The sequence below is a fragment of the Bison bison genome, unplaced genomic scaffold (genome assembly GCF_000754665.1).
Source record: "Bison bison bison isolate TAMUID 2011002044 unplaced genomic scaffold, Bison_UMD1.0 scf7180017864180, whole genome shotgun sequence".
Lineage (NCBI taxonomy): Eukaryota > Metazoa > Chordata > Mammalia > Artiodactyla > Bovidae > Bison > Bison bison.
The window spans coordinates 15,562,860-15,580,085 of NW_011494752.1; the positions used below are offsets into that span (position 1 = coordinate 15,562,860).

The window sequence follows — 17,226 nt, forward strand, 5'->3', positions numbered from 1 at the left end:
TTCATTGGAAGGACTGATGTTGAAGCTGAAACTCCAATATTTTGGCCACCTGATGGGAAGAGCTGACTCATTGGAAAAGACCCTGATGCTGGGAAAGATTGAAGGCAGGAGGAGAGGGGATGACAGAGGATGAGATGGTTGGATGGCATCACCAACTCAATGGACATGAGTGTGAGTAAACTCCAGGAGTTGGTGATGGACAAGGAGACCTGGCGTGCAGTCCATGGGGTTGCAAAGAGTCAGACGCGACTGAGCGATTGAACTGACTGTGCTGGAGTGGGTTGCCTTTTCCTTTTCCAGGGGATCTTCCCAACCCAGGGATTGAACCTACATCTCCTGCATTGGCAGGTGGATTCTTTACCACTGAGCCACCAGGGAACGCCCTGACATCTGGCTACTCTATATCTAAAGTGTAATCTTTTACACTTTATTATATTTCCCTACTTTATAGTTTCTCTTCAGCTCTTATCACTCTTTAACATAGTACTTGATTTACCTGGCTATTAGGTAAAATTGTCTGTTTCCTTTACTAGAATGTAAATTCCTTGAAGGCAAGCGGGGATTTGTTTTATGAAGCCCTAAAAATATATTGGAAGGGACTTTCCTGGTGGTTCAGTGGTTGAGAATCAGGGGATATAGTTTCAAAAGACCCCTGGTCCGAGGAGATCCCCACATGCCAGGGGTCAAGTAAGCCTGAGTACCACAGCTACTGAGCCTGTGTGCTGCAGTTACTGAAGCCCGGAGCCCTAGAGCCCATGCTCTGCAACAAGAGAAGTCACTGAAATGAGAAGCCTGTGCACTGAAACAAGGAGTAGCAGCCGCTCACTGAACTAGAGAAAGCCTGTGCGCAGCAACAAAGACCCAGAGCAGCCAAAAGTAAATATATAAATAAATTGTAGGGAACATAGGAGGGGGCTCCATAGTGTCTGCTGGTGAATGAATGAGGGCCACCTAGTCCCAGACAGAAGAGAGAAAAGGGGAATGTGGTGGGGGATGAGACCCATGAAGGGGGCCCTGGGGGCCACGTGAAAGGATGATGTCATTGTCCCAAAGGTGAGAAATTGCCACCACCAGGCTTGATCTGCTTGATCTGGAGTAGGAGGCACTGTGAGGGGTTGATGTTAAGTCTGTACTCTTATCCCAGAGCTACTCACTGGCCTGACTTTTATAAGAATTGCTATTTTTTTTTAACTTTTTATTTTTTTCCTCATGATGCAATAGTTGTTTTTCAATTAATTATTTATTTTTGTTTGCTGTGGGTTTTGTTGCATCAAGCAGGCTTTCTCTAGCTGCAGAGAGTGAGGGCTACTCTCTAGCTCTCATCAGGATGGCTTCTCTTGTTGTGGATCATGTGCTCTAGACTCAGGCTTCAGTAGGAGCAACTTGTGGGTCTGATTGTGGTGTAAGGATTGGCTGCTCTGTGGCATGTAGGAGCTTCCTGGACCAGGGCAGAACCCATGTCTCTTGCATTGGCGGGTGAATTCTTAACCAACAGACAACAAGGGAAGTCTCTAGCTTAATTCTTATGCCCCAAATTTCACTCCAACAGTCTTCTACATTTGTATTCAATCCCAATCCCTCTTTGGCTGATTGTGGCCCCATAGAAAACCATAGATAACCCCTCTCCGATCCCTGACCCCTTCCTGGAGATTTTGTGTCCCTTAGGGTCCCCAAGCTCTAGTTTCAACACCCATCACCCTTTGTATTGTGGGCTCTGGGCCCTGGGACAGGATAGGCCAGCCTTCCTACTTTGGGCACTAAGTGCCCCATTTCCCAGAGTGGAATGGCAAAGCAACAGGCCACGTGAACAGTGGGTTTATGCTGCGTCCACCTCCCTTGACCTCCACCCACCGGAGCCCCCAGAACCAGTGCTAGTGATCCGCTATCCATGACCCTGCTCAGCAGGGTGCCCAGTGTTGTAGCCAATAGGGGTGGGCAGAAGGAAGGAACTGTTGACTGATAAAGATCTGGGGGCCCTCCCCCTAACTTTCCTGGGGCCTTGGCTCAGGCTGGACTGGCTCCCCCACCCTGAAGTTTCCTCCATCCAAGGCCTCTTCTACCCGCCCTCTCAGGGGCAGGCCCAGCACCCTGCCTATTGTCCCTCCCTGCCAGCTCCCAGAGGGCCTGCAGCCCAGACGCCTGCTCACTGGCCCTGGAGCACAGCCCCACCCCAGCCTGCCAGGCTCCTGTCCTGCACCCGACCTGGTGCCACCCCCACCCCCCGTCCGGGGCAGCAGCTTCCCCAGCCTCTGGGTCCCTGCTTTACCTCTCCACCTCGGAAGGCTGACCTTTCCACTCCTGTCTGTGTCTGACTTTTCCTGCCGGGCTTGGGCCCCCCTGTGGCCCTTCTCACCGTGTCTGTGATTGAGACCCCTTCCTGCCTCCTGAAGAGCAACCATGGCCACCTACAAAGTCAGGGTGGCCACAGGCACCGACTTCTTATCGGGAACCATGGACTCCATCTCTCTGATCATCGTGGGGACTCAGGGAGAGAGCCATAAGCAGCTGCTGAATCACTTTGGGAGAGATTTTGCAACTGGTGCGGTGAGTGAGTGAGTGTGTGTGTGTGTGTGTGCCTGGGGAGAAAGGGGAGGGATGGAGGGGTACAGGGCTCTGAAAGCGGCGGGGCTCCAAGGTGGCTCAAAGGCCCCTCACCCAAGACCTGACTCCCAGCCTCTTCCACCCCCTCCCCACCACCCGTCACCTCTCATTCCTTTGCCATCATCGCTCCTTCCTCCCCCTGCTCTTTTCTCACCTCTTTTTCTCTCTTCTTCATCCCTCGCTGTCATCACCCACTCACATCCCTCACCTCTCAACCCTCTCCCGCTTGTTTCATCTCTCCTGCTTTCCAGTCTCTTTCCACCCCCTCTTCCCTCATCCCTTTCCTGTTTCCTCTCTCAGACTCTTCCTCATGCTTCCTTCTCCCATTCTTACTCACCCTTCCTAAATTAACACATTATCGACCAGGGGATTTTTTGCAAAATAAGATCCATGGCCAGTGATTTGTTATGTAAGTGAGTACTGAACCATCCTGGTAAATAATGTTCAGGTAACAAAAGACTTATTGATGTGTCTTTGGTCAATAAGTTGTTAAGCTTCAGCATCACTGGCTTAAATTTCCACTGGATTCCCTGTGTCATACAAGGCATCAGATCAGCCTGTCCAGCAGGGACTGTCCTGCTCTGTGATGAAAGGCCCCATCTGCTGAGCCCTCAGCCTAATTTTGAGTCAGGTCCAGCCACCTGCTGTTATGTGACATTAGTAGCTCACTCTGTCTTTGTAGACATTTCTGAATCTCCACATCTTCACTGATAAGTGGGAGGAAACGGGGGGCTGGTTGGACCATCTCTGCCCACTCTTAAGGATGTAGGAGGCTTGGGGGGCTCTGTATAGACCCCTTGTACACCAGTCCCTGGGGGTCTGCATGGCTCCTGAAGCCTCAGGTGGCTGGGGAGGAGGAAGTGGGAGGAGGGGATTTCAGGAGCCGAGGATGGAGAGAGGGAGGGCCTGGAGTCCTCCCCAGGTGGGGTCAGGCAGGTGGGAGGGACAGAGACCCCAACAATCAGCTCATCCTGGTCTAGGGAGGTGAGCATCGCCCAGCATGAGTGGGGCTTGGGTGAGGAGGCAGGCAGGTGGGAGGCTGGCCCGCTCAGCTGGCCCTGTGCCCGCCCAGGTGGACGACTACACTGTCCAGTGTCAGCAGGACCTGGGGGACCTCATCATCGTCCGCCTGTACAAGGAGCGCTACTCCTTCTTCCCCAAGAACCCCTGGTACTGCAACTACGTGCAGGTCTGTGCGCCCAATGGCCGCATCTACCACTTCCCCGCCTACCAGTGGATAGACGGCTATGGGACCCTGGCGCTCCGGGAGGCTACAGGTAAGCCCTCTCTGTCTCCATCCCATACGATGAAGCCCCTCGCTCTGGCCTGGCGATCCCAGCGTGGCCACCCCAGGCTCCCAGCCAGCCAGCCAAGTGCCAGCCTGACAGGGGCACCAGGCACACCTGTCACTCTCCCACACCAGCCATGGTCCATGCTGCTCTGCTGGGCCCGGCTCAAGGCTGCGGCCTGGAGGAACGAGGCAGGGGGCGCTACTCTCTGGACCCCAGGGTCTGACTGCAGACAGCATTCTCAGAGCAGGCTCTCCATTACCTCTACAGTCCTCCTCTCAATGCCCACAGGAAGCCTGGTTACTCTCAGACCTTAGGACTCTGATTGGATGCCCTGTGTTCGCCAAGCAGCAGGTGCTGCCACTCTGAAGACTCCCTGTTACCCCCTCAGGGTGCTGTTACTGTAACAGGATGCCTTGTTACTCTGATAGGATTTCCCATGATTCCACCTGTTGCCTTGTTATTTTCTGAAGAAGCCCTGATGGTTCAATAACCCTCTAAGGCCCTACAACAGAAGGTCTTGTACCTTCTCACGATGCCCTGGATTTCTAATTGAGCATTTCTTAGACTGATGGGATGTTCTGTGGCTCCAATGGGCTTCCAATCACCCCAAAAGGACACCTTATTTCTCTCAAGGGACTCACTGCCCACTCCACCCCCTATTCAGTGAGGCTCCTTCACAGTCCAATCCAAGGCCCAGTTACTCATATCGACTGTCAGAGTTCTTTGAGGTAGCCAGTCAAGGCTGCCCCAGCTGTTTTCCCAGCCACTTGATTGCTGCCATGGAAAAGGGACAGGACCTGAGGGCCCAAGTCCCTTGCATCCACCCTTATATCCACCTTTGTGTGGCTGCTCCAAGGAGACTGCAGCCTTGTCCTCTTTTGTTCCCCTCTCTCAACCAGCCATGTTCCTCTGGCCTCCTCCGAGGTAGATGAGAGGGGAGGCAGGGCTGAGGGAGCCCCAGGGTGGGGAGCTCCTCCTCTCAGAGGCTGACCACCCCTCTCCCTTCTCTCATTTCCCCATGGTCAAGTCCTTGCCCTGGGAGCAGGGGGTCAGGGCCAGCTGGGGAAAGGAGAGTCAGGGGCAGAGGGAAGCAGGCCTGGCCAGGTGGGGGCGATAGGAGAGGGCCTCACAGAGGACGCAGAGCATCTTCCCACAGTGATAGGTCTGAGTGGCATGGAAACGGGACAGGCAGGGTAGTGCTGGGAGGCAGGCACGAATGGGGTTGGGTGGGGCAGCTGCCATGAAATACCAGGGCAGGGAGACTTGAATGACCGGCTGGGACCTTCAAGGATGAAGGCTCCCACCCCAGGGATGAAACTGAACTGAGTCTGTGGGTCACACGACTCCAGATGGCATTGTTCACCCTGAGTGCAATGTGAGCTGAGGCAGATAGAAGGAGAAGGAAGGTGGCCTGTGAAGGAAAATGATAGGGAGGCAGCGATAGGCACCTGCCAGCCTGGGACTACCAGCCAGGATGTGAGTGTCAGCTTCACCGCTTGCTGGGCATCTGGACTCATTTCCAAGTTCTTCTAAGCCTCAGTGTCCTCATTTGTCAAACTGGGCTGACAGCAGAACCTACTTCATGGGGTTGATGCGAGAAGCCAATGTTATTTCTGAAATTTTCCTTTTAACATGTTTGGACTGAGGTTGACTGCAGGGAACTGAATCTAGGGAAAGCGAAACTACAGTTAAGGGGACTCCCTGTATGTATTTATGCAAATGTATCTTCATATATGCATATATTCTTTATACACTCACACATACTGTATGTTACATGATACATCCACCAGGGTAACTGCAAATATGTCAAATGTTTCTGCAAGCCAAAACTGAGTAGTTTCAGAGTGATATAAATCAAGACCCTACGCAGCCTCAGGTAAATTTAGATCAGGTTTGGTTGGCCAAGAAGTGTGTGCCTATTTGTGGAAAAAAATAATAATAAAAAACAAAAACTTGATTTCTGGACCTTTTGAAATTGTGGAGATCAGACTGTGGGTCTATAATAGTCATCTGCCTCATAATTCAAACTGTTTTTGTGCAAATTAAATTATTGACATAAGTATTTAGAAGGGCTTCCTAGGTGGTTCAGACGGTAAGGAATCCGCAGGCAATGCAGGAGACCCAGGAGACTTGGGTTCGATCCCTGGGTCAAGAAGATGCCCCAGAGAAGGAAATGGCAATCCACTCCAGTATACTTGCCTGGGAAATCCCATGGAGAGAGGAGCCCAGCAGGCCCCAGTCCATGAAGTTGCAGAGTGATTGATTGAGCAATTAACACAGTATTTAGAAAGTGCCTGGTACCCAGTAAGTTCTAAATAACTGTTAGGTATTCATGTTCCAGAGGAGAAGGCAATGGCACCCCACTCCAGTACTCTTGCCTGGAAAATCCCATGGATGGAGGAGCCTGGAAGGCTGCAGTCCATGGAGTCGCTGAGGGTCAGACATGACTGAGTGACTTCCCTTTCACTTTCCACTTTCATGCACTGGAGAAGGAAATGACAATCCACTCCAGTGTTCTTGCCTGGAGAATCCCAGGGATGGGGAAGCCTGGTGGGCTGCGGTCTATGGGGTCACACAGAGTCGGACACGACTGAAGTGACTTAGCAAAAAAAAAAATTCATGTTCCAGGAGTTCTAGAAGAGGGACTTCCCTGCAGCAGAGCCCCCTGGAAGGGTAGAGCAAGGACAGGGAAGGGTGGTCCATAATCCTTTTGATCCTTTCATCTGAGTTTCTGGGAGAAGACACACCCTCTCTCTCCCAGGGTAAGCCTTCCCCATCCTTGGCCCTGTCCCACCTCCCCACAGTGCTGACCTTGAGGACAGAAGCTGAATTCTGATCCCCGAAGTGGGCAGGGGCAGGCCCGGGCAGGGGCAGATCTTGAGCCTCCTCCTTGGTCTCCCTACAGGAAAGATAGCAGCAGATGACACACTCCCGATCCTTCTGGAACACCGAAAGGAGGAGCTCAGAGCCAAGCAGGACTTCTACCAGTGAGGGGGGTGGGGGGCAGGGGCTGCGGAAGGTCAGGGGGCCAGTGGTGGTTGTGCCCTGGGATGGTGCGTGGCCATCACGACCGACCGGCTCGGCTTCTGTTTACAGCTGGAGAGTCTTTGTTCCTGGCCTGCCCAACTACGTACACATTCCCAGCTACCGCCCTCCTGCCCGGAGAAACCCCAACAGGCCGGAGTAAGGACTTGGGGCTGCCCAAGGGCCCCTCCCATGGCTGACACCTGCTCTCTGCCCCCTCCCTGTGCCCTGGACCCCAGATGCCCAGCCCTGCTCTCCTCCCTACAGGTGGAATGGCTATATCCCGGGGTTCCCGATTCTCATAAACTTTAAGGCCACCAAGTTCCTGGACTTAAATCTGCGCTACTCCTTCACCAAGACGGCCTCCTTCTTCTTCCGCCTGAGCCCCATGTGAGTGTGTGTGAGGGGCGGGGTGTGAGGGCTCTTGTAAAGACTGTCCCGCTCCACGCCCGCCTCCACCACAGCATGGCCAGGAGGGCAGCGGGAGCCGGAAGGAGAGGGTTAGGGAACCTTAGAGGTGACACTCCAAGACCTAGACATAGGAAGGCCTTGAGCTGTGCCACGGGGCGACCCTGAGACCCACCCCCGCGCCTGACTCAGGGACTCAAGAGACCCTGGGGGTGGGGGTGGGGCAGCTCTACCGCCATCCCAGGGGCATTGGACCCCATCTCTGACGGCCTCCCCCTCGAATCCCCTGTCCTAGGGCACTGGGGTTCAAACTCCGCGGGCTGGTGGACAGCAAACGGTCCTGGAAGAGACTGAAGGACATTAAGAAAATTTTCCCTGGCAATAAATCTGTCGTCTTCGGTATGGGGTGGGAACGAGAATGGGGAAGCTGGGCGAGATCCGGCCCCAGGTGCTCGAGCCGCGGGCGGGAGGCAGGACCCCCGCGTGGGATGTGGGGTGGGAGCCACACAGAGAACCTGAGGCCGGAATTCGCACAGGCGAGCGCGCCCTCTGGCGGCTCCTTGGAAAACACCCCCCGGCGCCCCTCCGGCGGCTCAACCCGAGGCCGAGGCCTGGAGCTCGGTTTTCCTCCCGAAACCTCCGTGGTCCATGGCCTTCCTCCCTCTCCCCGGGCCTTATCTCTCGTCCTCTACGACCCTGAGGGGGAGTGGGTAGCTTCGTGACGTCCCCGCGCTGTCCCCCAGAGTACGTGGCTGAGCACTGGGCAGAGGACAGCTTCTTTGGGTACCAGTACCTCAATGGCATCAACCCAGGCCTGCTCTGCCGCTGCACGCGGATCCCGGACAAGTTCCCGGTCACAGACGATATGGTGGCCCCCTTCCTGGGCGAAGGAACGTGCCTACAAGCGGAACTGGAGGTGAAGCCTGCTCTGGAGTTGAGCCCCCCACAGCCTCCCTTCCTCCCTCTCTCCTGGCATCCCTGTCTCTCCCCACCAACTCCTCGGCAGACCCCCACCCCCTACCCAACTCCCCCGCTCGGGTCCTGGCCAACCCCACACCTGGGGAGCCAGAGCACCCTGCACTCAAGGCGTGGGTCATGGGTACCACGTGTTGGGTGCCTACCTGTCCACTCATCACGGCTCCCCTCCAGAAGGGGAACATTTACCTGGCCGACTACCGCATCTTGGAGGGCATTCCCGCCATTGAACTTAACGGCCAGAAGCAGTACCACTGCGCCCCACTCTGCTTGCTGCACTTTGGCCGGGAAGGGAACCTCCTGCCTATTGCCATCCAGGTGCCTGGGGTGCAGGCCTGGGGGTGGGTGCTGTGTGAGTGTTGCCAGCGGGTGAGCCTCTGTGCGTACGTGAAGAGATGTGTGATTGCATGGGCTGGTGTGTGTACTTGTATACTTCTATCTGTGTGAGTTTATGGTCAGTCGGTCAGCCTGTGTTTGTGTGTGTATGTGAACTTTATGTCCCTGTGTGTGTACCTATTTGTGAAGGGTTGTGCCTGTGTGAGTGTGCACTATCTCTGTGTAGGCATATGTGCCTGTGTGAGTCTATGTTCCTATGTGTGCATCTAAGAACACACCTGTGTTTATGTATGTCCCTGTCTGTGTGTGGCTACTGGTGAGCCTAGTGTATGGCCGTAAGCACCAGACTGAGTCTCCAAGGGGCCCTTCATGGGTGCATCTTTGTGCTGCCACTTGGATGCCCATGCTGCATAAAGTTGGGTCCCTGTGGGTGCACTCGTGTGTAAGCCCCAGTGTGTAGAGTGTGGGTACTGTGTCTATATGCACAGAAGTGACCAGGTAGGAATAAGCCTGTCTCTTTGACTCCATTCATCCATCTGCTTGATAAGTCAGTATCTGCTGTGGCTTATCTGCTAGAAAAACTGTGCTAATCAAACTTAGCCGCTGCCTCGAGAGTGTGGCCTGGCTGGAAGGGAAACTGGGATGCTTTCTTCCCAGAGGTTTCCAGCAGGATCAGGTCTGAATTAGTCACCCCTTGGGGTGGGAGTGGGGGTCAGCCCAGCTCTGATGCTCCTGGCTTGTTAGTGGAGCAGTGCAGACTAGATTTCAATGAACCACTAACCCCTAGGGAGCTGGGTGCCCTTGTGCGCTGCACAGCCTGCACAGCTGAATGTGGCGACTATGGGATTGAGGTAAGGATGGGTTTTCAAAGGAGGCAGACTTTGAGCTGGTTCTTATAGAATGAGTGGGAGCTTTCAGGTAGAGGAAGGGAAGGTAGCACAGGCAGAGGGAAGAGCAGGAGCAGATGTGAGAAGGGAGGGGAGGCCCTGGTGTGCTCAGAGGACCAGAGGGACTGGAGTGTAGGGGCTGGGGTTTTTACCCCCTGGTCTCCCTTCTGCCTCCCTCGTGTAGTGGGGGCCTTGTGTATGTGGGTCTCTGCTCTCACCTAACACTTTCTCCTTCCTCACCCCCAGCTCAGCCAGACTCCCGGGCCCGACTGCCCCATCTTCCTGCCCAGTGACTCTGAGTGGGACTGGCTGCTGGCCAAGACGTGGGTGCGCTATGCCGAGTTCTACTGCCACGAGGGCATCTCCCACTTGCTGGAGACCCACCTCATAGCTGAGGCCTTCTGCCTGGCCATGCTGAGGCAGCTACCCATGTGCCACCCCCTCTACAAGGTATGGGCTTGGGCCAAGGGGCCTCTATGAAACATCGCTGTCCTCAGTCATCCCCAGAAAGCTGCCTGGTTTGCTCAGCAGTCAGAAGGATTCCAGCTAGACTTGGGGAAGCAGCTTGGGGGGCTGTCGAGGGGTCTGATGTTGCAGAAATAGGGGGTGCTGACATTCTGTGGGGGATGACTTTAGCCCTCTCTCATCATCTTCCTTGATCCCCCCAACAGCTCCTCATCCCCCACACCCGATACACCATCCAGATCAACAGCATCGGGCGGGCTGTCCTCCTTAATGAAGGGGGGCTCTCTGCCAGGGTAAGACTTCTTTCTCCAACCCCACAAGACATGTGTTTCCCTTCTGGCCTTTACAGTTTGACTAAAGCTGAACTTCCAAGCTGCCTTTAGATCATGAGTGGGCATGGAGGAAGGGGACCAGTTAAGATGGGTGCTGTGTCTGCCAGGCTCCAGAGGCCAAGTTGGGTGTGCTGGTCCGGAGTGAGAGGATCCCTAGACAGTGTGCTCAAGGTCTGCCTGGTCCCTAACAGAGCATGTCCCTGGGCCTGGCGGGCTTTGCCGAGGCGATGGTGCGGGCTCTGTCGGAGATCAACTACGACAACCTCTACCTCCCCAACGACTTCGTGAGACGTGGGGTTCAGGACCTGCCGGGGTATTATTACCGTGAGGACAGCCTGGCAGTGTGGGATGCACTGGAGAGGTGAGGTCAGGGCAGCAATGGGTGCCACTTGAGGGGAACACACCCTGGGATGTTAGAGGCAGTCTGGGGAGCTTTTAAGGACCAGGGGTGCCATCCTGGGGCTTGGGGATAAGGTCTGGAATGTGTGTGGGGATCACACACGTGCTCACACTCTGGGTGGGGCCTCTGAGGCCTGATGGTCCCCTTCTTTGCTTTGGCCCCAGCCTGCCTCTGCTTGCCAGACCCTGTCTGGGCTCTGAGCTGCCTGTAGGCCTCATCTGATCCTTACTGGGAGCACTCTGAGTGTTTTCTGACCTTGCCCAGCCGCTGCTCTTGCTACCTCTGCCCACCCACAGGCCTCAGGCTGCTCTGGGTCAGCCGATGCTGGGGCATCCTGAGGGAGGTAGGAGAACCATGGTGAGGGAAGGCACTGGGGGTTCAAACTAAGGTCCTGTCCCCTGGTCAGGTATGTGACAGAGATCATCACCTACTATTACCCGTGTGACGCTGCTGTGGAAGGTGACCTGGAATTGCAGTCCTGGGTGCAGGAGATATTCAAGGAGTGCCTACTAGGGCGTGAGAGTTCAGGTATGGGCCTGACCCCCAGCAGGGACCCGGGGCTGTGGCGTGGAGTGGGCCCTCCCAGGCTGGGCTGGAGCTAGTCTCACTTTGGGCTGAAGGAGGCCAAAGAGAGCCCTAGGATTTGACAGAGCTCTTCGCTGGCCGCTGGAGCAGTGGTATTTCAGAGAGGTTGGGGAGGAAAGCCTGACTAGCTGGGGGTCCCTGTCTCAGCTCAGGGTCTGTGGGTCATCTTGGTAGATACCTGGAGAGATCCCAGTCTCTTGCTTCAGGAAAAAAAAAAAAAAACCTTTGTGGGCTGAGAAATGGGGCATGAGTTCCAACAGGACAGGCCAGTGTGTACTGGTGGCGGGGGAGCTGGCGAGGAGCAGGCAGGCTTCAGGAGACAGAGGGGATGGGGAGCGAATCCTGAAGACGTGCCACTTGGGCACCCACTCAACAAGTATTTAGTGAGCATCTGTGATGTGGTGAACACTGTACTGGTTACTGCGGAGGCCAAAGGGAATGAGACGCTGAAGGCGCTGCCCTTGAGTTGATCAGTCTCTAGGGATAGCCGCTCATTGTAAACGGGCAGGTATAAGACTGGTGCAGTTTGTAGGGAAGCCAGGGAGGGGCTGTAGGAACCCAGCATGGGGCAGGGGAACCTACCCTAGCTTGGGGAGGGCTGGCAGGTAGAGAGTGAAGGGTGGGTAGCAGCAAGCTGCTGCTCCTGCTGCTGCTAAGTCGCTTCAGTCGTGTCCGACTCTGTGCGACCCCATAGACAGCAGCCCACCAGGCTCCCCCGTCCCTGGGATTCTCCAGGCAAGAACACTGGAATGGGTTGCCATTTCCTTCTCCAATGCATGAAAGTGAAAAGTGAAATTGAAGTCACTCAGTTGTGTCCTAAGATTTGTGCAATGGGAGGTCAGCCAGGTGATGACAGAGGTGGGGTTGGAGAGTCCTGACTTGGGAGCTGCATGCGGAAAGGCCTGAAAGCCAGACTGAGCAGAGTTAGTTCTGGGACTGCTGCTAAGTCCCTGCAGCTGGGGTTCTGGGGCAGGAGGAATGGGGCAGCCTCCTGTGAGATGAGGCTGAAGCCAGGAGCAGGGGCTGGGTGCTGCAGCCTGGTTAAGGAGTCTGGAATTCCTCCGCGTTCAGAGGGAGCCGTCGAGGGGTGTCTGGGGAGATGAAGCGTGCACAGCAGGATGTCAGACTTTACTGGTGGTCAGGGAACAGTTTGGGAAGCTGCTGTGGTGTCCAGGAGGGAGATGACAGGGACCTTCCCTGGGAGGGGGCTCTGGGGATGAAGAGGATGCCAGAGCTAGCTGGGAGACAGAAATGACAGGACCTGCTGACTGGTTTGGGTTTGTCGGTGGGGGCTGAGTGGTGGGACGGAGGAGCCAAGGGTGACTCCTGGATTTTGGGCTTTTGAAACTAGGTGGATGGTGTGTATCATTCTTTGAGCTGGGGGCCTGGAAGGAGAAGCAGTTGAGGGAGGAAGATGACTGGAGGAAGGGTCTGGTTTGAATGTGTTGGGCTTTTGGAACGTGGGTTCACCATGGCAACCAGAGCTAGGTGCTCAGGTGGGGCACAGGAAAGAGAAGCAAGCTTAGAGAAGCCCCCGAGGACATTTGACCAAGGCCCAGTTGAACCCCACCTTGGGGGTGGGGGGGGTGGGGTTGTGGCCAAACAAGAACCAAACAGGCAGGTTGGGGGCAGCCTGGAGGGCTGGAAGAACAGGGTGAGCTGGGCTTGGCCATGCTCTCTGTGGGCCAGCCAGGACCTGGGCAGCACTGATGTGGTCTGGGCCTTACCTGCCCACACCTGCCCTTCCCCCAGGCTTCCCCACATGCTTGCGAACTGTGCCTGAGCTGATCCGATATGTCACCATTGTCATCTACACCTGCTCCGCAAAGCACGCAGCTGTCAACACAGGGCAGGTACCTGGACTCACCAGCCCCTGCCCCAGGCCCAGACTTGACCTTAATCCCAGCCCCAGTGTCTGAACTCTGCCTCAGCCATAATCCCCAGTCTGGCCCAAATCTGTCTCAACCAGAGTCCCCAGTTCAATCCCTGCCTCCATTGACACCCGAGGGTCTCGGGGTGCCCTCTGACCCAGAAGCCCCTCTCTACTCCACCTCTAGTTGGAGTTCACCGCCTGGATGCCCAACTTCCCCTCATCCATGCGGAACCCACCAATACAGGCCAAGGGGCTGACCACGCTGGAGACCTTTCTTGACACATTGCCGGATATTAAGACCACATGCATCACCCTACTGGTGCTTTGGACACTCAGTCGGGAGCCCGACGACAAGGTGTCCTGGGCCTGGGGTGCAGGTTGAGGTGGGGAACCTCTGAGCAGAGGCAGGCGGCTGGGGAGCTGGGAGCCCAATGAGAGGAGGGTGTCAAGGCCAAGAGGCAGGGAGGGAGGCTGCTGAAGGGGAAGGACGGAAGGGGTGGGGAGGGGTGGGGCTCCATTCCAGCCGCCTGGTTCTGTGCCCGCAGCGGCCCCTGGGCCACTTCCCGGACATCCACTTCGTGGAGGAGGCCCCGCGGAGGAGCATAGAGACCCTCCGCCAGCGCCTGGCTCAGATCTCACACAACATCCGCCAACGCAACAAGTGTCTCCCCATCCCCTACTACTACCTGGACCCCGTGCTGATTGAGAACAGCATTTCTATTTAGGATGGCCCCTCTCCACTCAACTTTCCTGCCCTGCACCCGCCTGTTTTCCAATAAAATCACTTCAAACACAAGGCCGGGGGCTGTCTCTGTGTTTATTGTGGGTGCACACCGGGGCTGGGGCACGCCATGCTCACAAGGCGATGCTGTTCCCACCAAAGCCTGGTCCAGGTACACTCATACAGCAGCGCCAGGCCCTGGTTTTGCTCCTGGATGTCCCATGAGATCTGGGCCAGGTGGCTGTGGAAGACAGAAACCTTCCTCGGGGCCTCCTTGGCGAAGTGCTCATCAGGGTAGGTGCCCAGGTACTGCTGGGGACGGCAGGAGAGAAGGCTGGAGCTCCTGACCTGCAAGCCTTGGTCCCATCTTTCAACCAAAAGCTATTCTGATCCACCTGGAGTCCCCTGGGACCCAGACCGCCAGAAAATTCACCCAAGGACAGAGACCACCACCCAAGTCCTACTCACCTACCTAAGAACCCAGACCACCCAAGACCCATTCAACTTTAAACAACCCCACCATCCAGTCTAGGCAAAAGACCACCCTCCATCCAGCCTACCCAGACCTCCCAAGCCATGAGCCCTTTGAAACCCAGACCACTATAAGTTCCACCTACTAGGAACCCCTGCCACCCTAAACCACACCCCCCAGCAACTACCTCACTCCAGGCCCTGCCCCCCAGAAGCCCAGTCTGCTCGGTGTACCCTCCAGGTAATGCAGTGTCCCCAGCAGCCTTTCTTCACCCCACTCACTCTCCCAGAACCTGAGACCCCAGCCCACCCTGGACTTTACAGTGTCCTTGGTTTCATCGCTGACACTCCAGAAGAGCTCGAGGGAGTGGCACGTGATGTTGACCTCAGGGAGTGAAGCCACCAGGCTTGTCGGGCTCTGGCCTTTGGAGGTAGGCAGGGGGAGCCAGATGGTGCTCGGAGAATTGGGCATCCAGCCACTGAAATCAAACTGACCCCCTAGACTCAGTAAGCACAAGGCTGCCAGGACTCCTACTAGGCCCACATCCCCCATGACCTGGCTTGTCCCCCACAAAGTCCCCCCTCACCTGACCAGTACTGACAGCAGTGTGTTGGGCTGAGCAGCTGATGATGGTCATGGTGAGAAACTCGATCAGGTCAGCACAGCTGTCCAGGCTGGAAGACACCCCCGGATGGAGACAGGGCAGAGGCAGCAGAGCTGAAACCCGAGGTCTGCCCACCTGGGAAAGTGGGGTCTCGAGGGTGGCGAGCAGGGGTGAACACCTCATCTGAGCTCATGCGGCTAAGAGATCCCCTCTGGAAGATCTCCCTGACCCAGGCCTGCACCTCCGAGTCCTTGCTCACAGCGTGGTTGTCGGGGTAGTAGATGCCAACGATGGGAGGGGGGCAGAAGTACGTGGTGACATATTTGGGAGCCTGTGCTGCCCCGGGGTGGGGGTTGGAAGAGGCCACTGAAACCAGCTGCCCTAACAGGAGGAAACTGAGGCCAGAGAAGGAAAATGGGCAACTTCACATTCTAGGAAGCGCCAGCCAAGCTTCAGGCCTGGAGGCTTCAGTTTCTACTAGGGCCCTGAGAGCCATGGTTGGTCTGAAGTTGTGTTTTGACTGACTACCAAGGTTTTTGGTTTCTTTTTCAAGTTGAATCCGTGGCCAACATTTAAATATTAGGAAATGACTGGTTAATCTCCAAAAAAATCTAAAGCTCTCGTTTTAGTCACAGTTGAGTCACCATTGTCCTCATCTGAGAAACATGAGTGGCTGGCTGCTCATGGGCCCTGCAGGCTTCGGCATTCCAGTCGTCTAGGCCACATCAAACCACAAAGAAGGATTGGACCCCAGGCCCTCTCTTTTGGGACTGGGATGCTGGTGTCCATGTCTCCCACCAGTTCCCAAAGGGCAGAGCAGGGCCTGCCCCACTCACCACAGCATCCACCCCCAGCCATGGCACAGCACATGAGCCATTGCTAAGAAGAGTTCTGACACGGGCACCTCCAGCTATGCAAATTCATTGTGGGGAGTCCCTGAGGACTTCAAGGGGAAGTGGGTATAAGCTGGGCTTGAGCAAGAGGCAGTGTTTGGATAGGGAGAGAGAGAGAATCAGGATGCCTAGCCTCCCTAGGACCCATGTATGCTGAGCAGAAAAAGTAGAAGGCAGGGGTAAGACTCTAGGGAAGAGATGCCACGTGAAACTTTCCTTTCATGTGACAAAAAAATGAAGCCACATGAGGCTCATGAAGTAGAGCCATCACAGAGCCCAGTGCCCAAGGGAGGTGGTTATGCTCAGGAACTGCGGGGATGGGGACCCACAAAGAAGCCAGACATCAAAAACACCTGGCCTCCAGGTGTGGAGGCCAGAGGTACATCCCAAGGATGTCTCCAGTGAAGGAGACTTAGAAGGGAAGTCTAGAGACAAGGCAGATGTCTTTGAGGGGAATAATAATAATAATGGCTAATGCTCAAAGAGCATATCATAGTCACCTGAGATTTGTGCTAAGGGCTTTACATTTAATTCTGATAATAACCTTTGAGGTAGGTCTCCTATCAGCTCCATTTTCAGATGAGAAAACACAGTTCAGTCAGTTCAGTCGCTCAGTTGTGTCCGACTCTTTGCAATGCCATGGACTGCAGCATGCCAGGCCTCCCTGTCCATCACCAACTCCTGGAGTTTACTCAAACTCTTGCCCATTGACGCCATCCAACCATTTCATCCTCTGTTGTCCCCTTCTGCTCCTGCCTTCAATCTTTCCCAGCATCAGGGTCTTTTCCAATGAGTCAGTTATTTGCGTCAAGTGGCCAAAGTATTAGAGTTTCAGCTTCAACATCAGTCCTTCCAAGGAATATTCAGGACTGATTTCCTTTAGGATGGCCTGGTTGGATCTCCTTGCAGTCCAAGGGACTCTCAAGAGTCTTCTCCAACACCACAGTTCAAAAGCACCAATTCTTCGGTGTTCAGCTTTCTTTATAGTCCAACTCTCACATCCATACATGATCACTGGAAAAACCATAGCTTTGACTAGACGGACGTTTGTTGGCAAAGTAATGTCTCTGCTTTTTAATATGCTGTCTAGGTTGGTCATAGCTTTTTTCCAAGGAGCAAACATCTTTTAATTTCATGGCTGCAGTCACCATCTGCAGTGATTTTGGAGCCCCCCAAAATAAAGTCTGTCACTGTTTCCCCATCTATTTGCCATGAAGTGATGGGACCGGATGCCATGATCTTAGTTTTCTGAATGTTGAGCTTTAAGCCAACTTTTTTCACTCTCCTCTTTCACTTTCATCAAGAGGCTCTTTAGTTCTTCTTCACTTTCTGCCATAGGGTGGTGACATCTGCATATC

The 17,226-nt window shown here is 55.0% G+C and overlaps 2 protein-coding genes across 2 annotated transcripts in view; one reads left to right on the forward strand and one right to left on the reverse strand.

Annotated features, from left to right (window-relative positions):
* The first annotated feature begins 2,184 nt into the window (after positions 1-2,184).
* ALOX12B (arachidonate 12-lipoxygenase, 12R type) lies at positions 2,185-13,943 on the forward strand. Its single transcript, XM_010843056.1, has 15 exons — positions 2,185-2,544; positions 3,674-3,878; positions 6,799-6,880; positions 6,990-7,076; positions 7,185-7,307; positions 7,621-7,724; positions 8,069-8,241; positions 8,475-8,618; positions 9,770-9,973; positions 10,195-10,281; positions 10,512-10,681; positions 11,127-11,248; positions 13,058-13,158; positions 13,363-13,533; positions 13,724-13,943. Exons 1-15 carry the CDS (start codon positions 2,398-2,400, stop codon positions 13,901-13,903), a joined length of 2,100 nt encoding a protein of 699 aa, XP_010841358.1. The 5' UTR covers positions 2,185-2,397; the 3' UTR covers positions 13,904-13,943.
* A 52-nt stretch (positions 13,944-13,995) lies between these two features.
* Positions 13,996-17,226, reverse strand: part of LOC104990889 (arachidonate 15-lipoxygenase B-like) — a 7,070-nt gene continuing 3,839 nt past the window's right edge. Inside the window, 4 exon segments of the mRNA XM_010843203.1 lie at positions 13,996-14,211; positions 14,693-14,860; positions 14,958-15,110; positions 15,205-15,370. Coding sequence (XP_010841505.1) covers positions 13,996-14,211; positions 14,693-14,860; positions 14,958-15,110; positions 15,205-15,370 — 703 coding nt within the window.

Excerpts from the sequence above, each read along its gene's own strand:
- ALOX12B (XM_010843056.1), top strand. The coding sequence starts at position 2,398 with ATGGCCACCTACAAAGTCAGGGTGGCCACAGGCACCGACTTCTTATCG. Across the intron at positions 6,881-6,989 it reads GCCAAGCAGGACTTCTACCA|CTGGAGAGTCTTTGTTCCTG; the intron begins GTGAGGGGGGTG and ends TTCTGTTTACAG. Across the intron at positions 7,725-8,068 it reads CAATAAATCTGTCGTCTTCG|AGTACGTGGCTGAGCACTGG; the intron begins GTATGGGGTGGG and ends GCTGTCCCCCAG.